This window comes from Eucyclogobius newberryi, unplaced genomic scaffold, assembly GCF_026437365.1.
Source record: "Eucyclogobius newberryi isolate DKJ021-1_F unplaced genomic scaffold, fEucNew1.0.hap1 SCAF_8, whole genome shotgun sequence".
NCBI classification, from domain to species: Eukaryota; Metazoa; Chordata; class Actinopteri; order Gobiiformes; family Gobiidae; genus Eucyclogobius; species Eucyclogobius newberryi.
Window position 1 is genome coordinate 16,447,565 of NW_027316500.1, and position 9,513 is coordinate 16,457,077.

General features: G+C 43.9%; 1 protein-coding gene across 1 annotated transcript; it reads left to right on the forward strand.

The window, feature by feature from the left end:
* Window positions 1-408: 408 nt before the first annotated feature.
* On the forward strand, window positions 409-5,645 carry otx1 (orthodenticle homeobox 1). Its single transcript, XM_072436919.1, has 4 exons — window positions 409-687; window positions 2,245-2,439; window positions 2,995-3,146; window positions 4,070-5,645. Exons 2-4 carry the CDS (start codon window positions 2,343-2,345, stop codon window positions 4,796-4,798), a joined length of 978 nt encoding a protein of 325 aa, XP_072293020.1. The 5' UTR covers window positions 409-687; window positions 2,245-2,342; the 3' UTR covers window positions 4,799-5,645.
* Window positions 5,646-9,513: the final 3,868 nt, after the last annotated feature.

The following is a 9,513-nucleotide window of genomic DNA, read 5'->3' on the forward strand; positions in this document are numbered from 1 at the left end:
TTAGACGCTTATTTGTTGATTTATAGATGTTTAAGCAAGTCTGTTGATCTCCTAAAACACATTTGGAGAAAAGCCTACAAAATAAAATAAAACAAATAGATTAAATGTAAAAGGTCACACTAGACTACTTATTAAAGATGTACATAAGGGAGGAAAAATCTATTTCCCAACGCGGTTTACTTTCTCCCACTTTGTCCTCTGTTTGGCCTCGGTAAAAAACATTTCTATCTTTTTAAAACAGCAACGGGACCAAGAGGCGGGGGGGCCACGGGGAGTGGGACGGCGCACGGGCACATGTCACAAGCTCTGCCCCGTGACTGGCCGCGCGAACCGTCCGTCAGCGGAAAGGCGAGCGCTGATTGGCTGAAACAAACTAGTTCCGCAGGTGTCCTCCGCTCATAGAGGCTCAGGGCGGAGAGAGGGCGATCAATCTCCTTCCGCCTGCATTTCGAAGATCTCTCCAACACTCTGACAGCCCGCGACATGCCGCTCCAAACCCAATGACTTTGATTTATTTGGCTGGGGAAAAACGCACCGAGGACGCACGCTTTCTCCCGTGATGCTGTTCGCCGTACACCGTAGTTTTTGAGCGAGTCTGCAGCTGCTCCACCTCGTGCCCTGCAGACTTCCTCCTGCTGGATAATTTCGCAGCCGCTCGGGAGCTTTGGAGAGGACGGGAACCTGCAGGTGAGTCGAGCTTAGGCCGGGCCCGCTCCGCTTTTGGTCCAAATTGACCTGCGACCTAAATCATTAACTACACGCAAAATTGCACTTTTTTTCCGTGTTAGAATTGTTGGTGTATTTAACTCGAGTAGACGGCGTGCTTTGCTTTCAATTCCCCGTCACCGCGCGCTGCTGCTGAATATTTGAAGAATCAATTAATGCGCCACTTGTCTTCGGGTTAAATTATGTCAACTAGATAATTTCATATTTCTATTCCACTTGTTTTCGCTGCAACTGTCCATTAAAACATCGGCGGCACTTAGCAGATAATTGAAGAGGCCTGTTTTTGTTTTTTGTTAATTTCTTTTGCTGATAAGAGCCCTCGTGAAACGCGTCTCCCCGGAGGTCTAATCTAAATTCTAATTGAGTTCATTTGCACCGGGATCTGGCCTTTTCGCCCGGGGCCTCGCTGGGCCCGGGCTCCGCTGCAATACACACACAAGCTCCATCAGCGGCTCATTTGGAAGACAATCGAACCCATCATGGTCACTAATGTCATTCATAATATTTAAACAGTACCCGTAGTTTTTTGTTTAACATCTGTATTTACTTGGTTACATTTAGTTTAATTTGCAACTCCTCCTGAGGCTGCAGCGCGGAAACTTCATTGTTTTGGTCGGTGTGTTGCCAGCACTAATGGATAAGCATATCATGTGTGCCATTGATTAATTGTCCATTCGACTAAAATAAACACATTGTAAAGAAAACTTCCACTTTAAACTTCCACAAGAAGACAAACTAAAAGCAATGCACACGCACACAAATAATTAAATGGAGAACAATGATTTCTGATCGTGCGTAAATGGTGTTTTGGAAAGTTTTTTTTTTTATTTACAACCTTAGACTTTGCTTGTTCTCTTAAATGCACAATGTATTTAAAAAAACAAAAACTGAAATATTCTGGGGAAAAAGCAGTAGTATTTTTTTCACACACCAAGATTTGTGTATGATCCAAACTGACGAGCAGAACGTTTTATAATTCATCTCTAATTCTTACTGTAATTTATTCTAGTTATTTCTTTTTAGAGTTATTGAGATGCCCGGATGTGCGCATTAATAGAAAGGTTATTATGATTTCTACTAAAATATGCATGAACACACTGGTGCGAGGTGGTAATAACTCGACAGGGCTGTGGAGTTGGAAGTGTGCGCTTCTATTTTCACATGAATCTATAAAAGTATCCAACAAAACGCGTGTCTGGGCTGATGTGTATAATGGAGCAGTTTGACCCCAGTTATCCCTCACCAAAAATCCAATATTCCTTCGGGGAATTATGTGGCTCCCTGCTGTTAATTTAGAGCTTTATCCTGCAACAATTAATGGACTTTGCATCGCCACTGCCACTAAAAATAAAGATTCAAGTCAAAGTCAATTATTTATGGAATACAAGATTTTGGCCGGTGCAGATAAATTAAAGCAGTTTATCTATAATGCGTGTATCAAACCCGTCATTGCAGTAGATTTGTAACCCGCTATGACTTTATATTTGTCTTTAATAAATGCCTTTTTGCTCTGTGCAGTCTTTGGATCAGCCTCTTGTCCCGTCAAGCTGCAGCATCGGGGGAAAGCGCACCACTGGCCTGAGCTGGAGCTGGGTGGCGCAGTGACCGCCTGTAGCATGATGTCCTACCTCAAACAGCCTCCCTACGGCGTCAACGGCCTGGGGCTGAGCGGCGCGGCCATGGACCTGCTGCACCCGTCTGTGGGGTATCCAGGTACGGCGTGGGGCTGGTGGAGGGCGCGGCGCTGGCACGGTTAGAAGGGGAAAGAAGAAGGTTCAAACTTTACGAACTAAACACATTCATTCACCGTAAATATGATTTTAAAAAATCGGTGATGGTGTTTACACTGGGAACGTGATTTAACGCGATTTATTTGAATGAATTGGCTTTAATCATGCACAATGTAATGTGTGTTTTAAGTGCGATGAAAGAAACGCTCTAATACTCTGGCCTGGCGCTTATACACACACACACAAATATAACTTTATTTAGGATTTTTCTACATATTTTAGTAGGTTAATTCTTATTTGAAATTGTGCTTCTGTTACTTAGTGAAGTTTAAGTTGTCAAAGGTTTTACGGACGAGGCTTTGTTTCTGTTGGAACTTTTTACCCAGTGAGAAAAGCGCTGTGTAACTTCATGCATTTAATCAATTGTGGCCGATATGTTTTGGTATTTTAGCAAGTTAAAATTCCGACCCTCGTTTATATTTCAGACTAAGCATTGCAAAGCAGGTTATTTAGGTTTTGTATTTGTCTTTTGTTGCAGCGACGCCCAGAAAGCAGCGGCGAGAGCGCACAACTTTCACCCGCTCCCAGCTCGACATCCTGGAGTCGCTGTTCGGGAAAACCCGCTACCCGGATATTTTCATGAGGGAAGAGGTGGCACTGAAGATCAACCTGCCCGAATCAAGAGTCCAGGTAAAACAAAAAGTTTAAATCATTTTAGTAACACTTAAACATTCACTCGCTATTTCAACGCACTCTATGGTCTTTTATCTAACATGGCCTAAATGTTTGGCTTATTTGACCAAAAAATATAGTTGAAAAATAGTAGAAAATGCTGTAAAATTATTCAATTGTTCATATTAGTCAATTTAAGTGATTGGTTTACATCATAATTTGCACACATTTATTTATTCCTTCATCTTGAATCTATTTAAATCAATTTCCCCAATTTAAAAAAAAACTAATAGAAGTGATTGGCCATCTGACAAATGTGATTAAAATTGCATTCTCCATGATGTAGGACGTATGGGACCGTAAGCATTAGTTCCAGATATTTGCATAATTTGTGAGTGAGCAAAGGTTCCGCCTAATACTTTCAGACCACATGGGTTTTTGTTCAGTGAAATATCCCCACTTAGAACCACGCAGTTATTCACAAAATGAACAGAATCCTGCCCATTTAAATACTTTTAAAAAGAGTGTACTGTAACAGGATACAGGCATGCGATGGCAGGCCTTGTCCCATAAATGCTCCTCAAACACCAGTTGGACAAATGCAGGTGTTTAAAACATTTAAATTCAGGGAAGGCCTCGGTCACACGATTAGAGTTATTTTCAGAATGTGTGTGTGAAACAAAATGCTCATGATCCTACCCTCTCTACGCTCTAGAGTTACCCTACTGTGTGGTGCAACCCAATAGCCTGTTATCTTACTGTCGTCCTGGTATGAAATTAGACTCCTGGATGGTCCAAGCCAAGGGACCAGGGTGGAAATGAACCTTGATAGCTAATAACCCTCAATTTTCCTCCATGATGTACTCCCAGCATGGCCCCGCAGTGCCTCTTATAGCTGCGCTGTGTGCCGTGTATAGGTGCTAACTGTTTTCTGTTTGCAGGTGTGGTTCAAAAACCGGAGGGCCAAGTGTCGGCAGCAGCAGCAGAGCGGCAGCAGCGCCAAAGCCAGGCCTCCGAAGAAGAAGTCCTCCCCGGCCCGAGAGAGCACAGGTTCAGAGAGCAGCGGTCAGTTCACTCCTCCAGCAGTGTCCAGCACTGGCTCCTCCTCCTCGTCCTCCACAAACCACAGCGGGCCAGCCCTGAGCACCTCCACCTCCATCAGCACTGTGTCCTCCATCTGGAGCCCCGCCATCTCCCCAGGAAACGCCCCTGCCCCAGCTGTGGCCCCCCTGCCTGAGCCGGGACCTCCCTCCAACGCCTCCTGCATGCAGCGCTCCATGTCAGGATCTGCCACCGCTGCCACCTCGTACCCCATGTCCTACAACCAGACGCCGGGCTATGGCCAGGGCTACCCCCCCTCCAGCTCCTACTTCAGCAGCGTGGACTGCAGCTCGTACCTGGCCCCCATGCACTCGCATCACCACCCGCACCAGCTCAGCCCCATGACAGCCTCGTCCATGTCGGGACACCCCCATCACCACATCAGCCAGTCTTCAGGGCACCATCACCACCACCACCAGGCCTACGGGGGCTCGGGGCTGGCCTTCAACTCCTCTGACTGCCTGGATTACAAAGAGCAGAGCGCGGCCTCCTCGTGGAAGCTCAACTTTAATGCCACAGACTGCTTGGACTACAAGGACCAGGCCTCCTGGAGGTTCCAAGTCTTATGATGGGCTTTTTCTCACTGTTGTTAGCCGTTTCCCCAGCAGCATACGGACTTGTTTTTAAATACAAAGAGCCCTGGACCATGACCTGCAGACGGCAGGAATGCTCCGCAGTCAGACTTTTGATTTCACCCCTGTTCTGTTAGTACAATGAAGTCGCTTAAATCTGAGGGATTGAAGAATGAGCCTGAAAAACCAAACTTTAGTCCAGACCAAACGCTCCTGGGACAGGTGGAATATTTCCTCTGCTGCACCCACAGGAACTGTGCAGTGCCCCCTCTTTACCTCCAGTCCCATCAAATCCTGTATAGTTTTTATTTCTCAAATTTGTTATTTTAGAATGACAGAGATTTTAGTCAGCTACTTCGTGCAGCTGGAATATGTAAATATGTATTTGGGTCAGTTACAATGACCATGCTTAGTTGGTGTTTCCAAATTTGAAATTGCTTATTACCACTTTGGGAGAAAAAAAAAAGTAAAAAATAACATTGTATGTAAATCTGTCTGATTATTCCAAAGAGAACCAATTGGCCGTCAAGTTCCACTTTTATATACTGTTTTATTAACAAATTGAAATGTCTGAAATACTGAAACCAAATCATTGTATGTTTTGATTTGGGATTCACCTTTAATTGAAAGTGTAGGTCACTTCATGTTCCTGTAGGCCTCCCCTCCGGCCATGTCCTGCTATCTGACATGTTTTGAACACAGCACTTGGCTTGATATTGGAGTCAAAGCATTTTTGAGGGGAAAAGGATTTCTAATCCCAAAATGGCAGTGAGATGTTGAATGTAACATTAACAAGACCACTTTTACATACATGTTCATCCAATAAAGATCTGTTAAGTCCCAATTATTAACCACATTTTATTTTTGTTTTTGCACCAATACACACCCACCTTGTTCACGGCTCACTCTGGTTTGATATTCACGAGGCTGTTTTCTCATTTGAACTAGTCACACTGTTGTTTAAAGCTTGTTTATTTTGCTTCTTTTTAATTAAACCACGTATAAGAGGGTAAATGCAAATGAGTCCATAATTAATACAAGGCGTGAACGCGTGTAGGCCCCATTTCCATTTGAGAGCGCAGCTGGTTTAATCCTATGTCTCTGTCAAATTGAAACGCTCACATCTTCTCTTGCTCAAGGCAGACCGAGCGCAATGGTAAAAAGTCTTAAATATGGAGCCGGCAGAGATTTGAACGAGGCGCAATAGAAAGCACCTCTGTAATGGCGTGATAATTACTGCAGCGCCCTGAGTTAAGTTCTTACAATAACCTACAGCAAACCCACCGCCTCTGATGCGTAATTACTTAGGTGAGGCCAGGTTAGAGGGTCACGTGTCTCGACGCTCGTGGGCATAAATTTAGCCCATTATAAACGGGCGGGAGAGGAAGGAGTCAGTGCTCGGCAAGGTCAGGACGGTGGTCGTTTCACCCGTGAAGGCCACGCACATCAGGTAAATGAGGAGCCAAAGAAACGTGTCCAATAAGTGACCCCCAAAGAGACCTGCACGCGCCTGTCTGCACGCGCCTGTCTGCAGCTTTATTAGGCTCTTGTTTTGAGCAAAAAAACAGAATTAAGCCAGGAACAAATAGTTGGTTTGTAGTTGAATTGCAGCATCTGTTTGTCCCACTGTGGCTCACGCGGGCCCCGCTGTCCCCTGAACCCCACCTTCTGAAAACCATCGATAATCCCCTCTGCGTGATCAGATTATCAGATGATCGATACATATTGTAATCCGGCTCTTCAGATGGGCCACACTCGCTCTCTTTATGGAAATAAGCCTCGCAGCTGAATAAATATCTGGCAAAGAGGACATTAAACATATTTGCGCCAAGACGTGCAAACAGCGAGGCGAGTGTTTTCGAACAGCGGCGGATTTGTCGGATTTGCATCGAACAAACATTTGTCTGAGATATAGTGGGATTGTTAAAGGAGAGAGCCACAGGTTTGAGGCAGCTGCGCCGTCACAAGCCGCAGAAAAGCACCGCGCACGGGCCCGGGAGCCGCGAGGGGAGCAGGAGGCCGCGGCAGAGGGACATGCAGCAGAACATGACGCCTTTTATGAACTGTGGAGACACTTTAAATAGAAAACAAACATGAAGGCTCATCATCTGTTTAGGTGGGAAGTTGGACACTTTTCATAACTAAGTGTCGCGTTGGACAAGATGCAAACATTTGTTTTCACTTCAATCTAAATGTAGCATTAGACCCTCGTTATATTTGTATTGGAATACTCGTTGTTGCCCAATAAAAAAAACAACTTGTTGCCCCCCCACCCAAAAAAATAAATAAAAAAACTAGGAAAAAATAAATAAAAACACCCGAAAATAAAGATGATCTGAAGTAGCAAGTTATTTGACACCGATATAGAAGAGTCTAAAGATAGAGACAAAAATAAGTGATTGTTTTAAAATTATTAATGCTAAGAAATATAACGTTGAAGGGGCAAGGAAACAATCAATATATTCAGCTAAACGTGGCTGACCTGGCCCACATTGATCAGTGATTACAAGTTGATTTCTACTCACATGTTTATTCTGGTCATTAAGGCCCATCATCATAATGAGAATGCTTTTGATGAAGGCTCAGGAGGTTAGTTCAATAATAATAGTTTGGTGAGCAAACTGCAAATCCTACAGTGGAGGAGTCTCTCACGGCTCATGTCGACAGTGACTCTTTCACTGTTCTCAATAAGACAATCGATTACTGCACATGGACTGTCCACCTCTGACCCTGGTCTGTGGGCAAACAGACGCTGTTGACATTTTGTTCACACTTGTCCAGGAGATGAACCGGAACTGCAGACATTTTTTTGCATCAACAGTTTGATGTGTATCTGATAGAAGGAGCCAGAAAGAGATAAAGCAGACAGAAGCTGCAGTATGAGGCCTCAGCTGGAGTCTGAGGAGGCCGCAGATCACCGATACCAGCCTGCATGTCTAAAGGTCTGAGGCCCTTTTCCCTCATTGGCTGTTGATTGTGGCCAGACCTAGGAATCTTGGTGTGTTCGTAGAGAGTGAGACGTGATACAGCAGGATTATACAGACCTAGGTTAGCACCGGGTCAACTGTACATGACATGAGTCACTGCTACTTCTCTGGTTTCTCTGCTTTGTCAGGCTCAGCTCCATTTTAATAGTCTTTTTGCAGGTCTTATATTAGGAAGTAAAAGTCCTTATCCAGCTTGAACTATTTTCACTTTATAGAAGACTGTCTAGTACTCGTCTAAACCAACACCACCACTACAAAACCTCTGGAGTTAGAAAGAGGATTTCACAGTTGAGTCCAGGTGGCCAATACAGTCATGGTCACGTGACACAAGGCACTGGGCATGTATGAGCCCTGGTGAGCACACATGTGAATATAAGAAAGTGCTCAGTCAGAATGCTCACACTTTTTAAAAAGCACATAGATGACTAACTTGTAAACCAACAGGAAAGAAGGCAGAGGGGTTTTCTGTCAAAATGCCTGAACATAAGCACATGTATGTGTTTGGGACAGACACAACACGCCCAGAACATGCCCAGAACATGCCCAGAACAGGCCCAGAACACGCCCAGAACACGCCCAGAACATGCCCAGAACACACCCAGAACACAGAACTGGAAACGCTTTGAGTGAAAGTCCTGTCCTTTGACCAAAAACAACAAAACAACAAAAATGTAGGTTTTTAGAGGTTTCAAAACAGCAGATCAATAAACGATACCATAAACATTTTTTTTTTTACAACTAATGAATCTTGTCTCATCTTTCATTCGTGACAAAGATGACTTTGCCTCGTCCATGCTGTGAATCAGTTTGGTTTGAGGGACAAAAGTGGAACAAAAAGAAAAGGTATTTAAAAAGGGCTCATATTATCTCATGTGGAAAGGATGTACCTTGTCCCAAGTCACAACATGTCTGCTCCGCTCAGTCCTGGGAAGGCTTAGCACAAAACTCTGTGGCCTTCAGGCATCGCCTCTCAACTCTCTATTTCCTTGTTTATTTAGGAGACTCATTATTTGCAAGTGGTCAATTTCTCTCCACGCACTAATCCAGCAGCAATGACTGATGCAAACAATGGTATGGTCCTCAAATGTAGAGGCCATGTGCTATTGTCTTAAAATGACTGGCGACCTTTCACCTTTAAAACACTGAGTTGAGTAAGAGGCAAGATAAAGAAATGAGATAAACTATAACTATAGTTCACAAAATGACCAAGCCTGTGTCAAGGAGGGCGTCTGACATTTAAACATGTGCAAAATGATATGCAACTGACAGGCAGGCAGAATGATAAAAGAATAAAGCAAATAAAAGACAATAAAAGACATTCCTATTCATTACAAATCTTCCAAAATAATGTTTTTGCTCTTTTGTTCTTAATCAGTAAGACCAATAGCTTTATTGAACTCAAAATTCAAATTCTCATCTGTGGTTAATTTGCACTCTGCCTGTTGCCTCAAGGCATGCTGGGATATTTGTCTATTATGTTTTTGTGTGCGTAAAACAAACCTTTACCACAGAGAGCCTGAGGGGAGCGTTTCAGTGCAATCAGTGGCATCATTAGACGTGATAAGGTCTGGGTAGAAACACTTTGAGCTGTTGAGGAAGAAGGAAAAAAACAACAAACCTTGATAAAAGGGAGCGCTGAAGGCTTGATTCATTTCCAAATGTTAACAAGGCCGTTTCTGCTCCACACAGAATGCTAATACCACTAATAAGCCTATCTCGACAAGT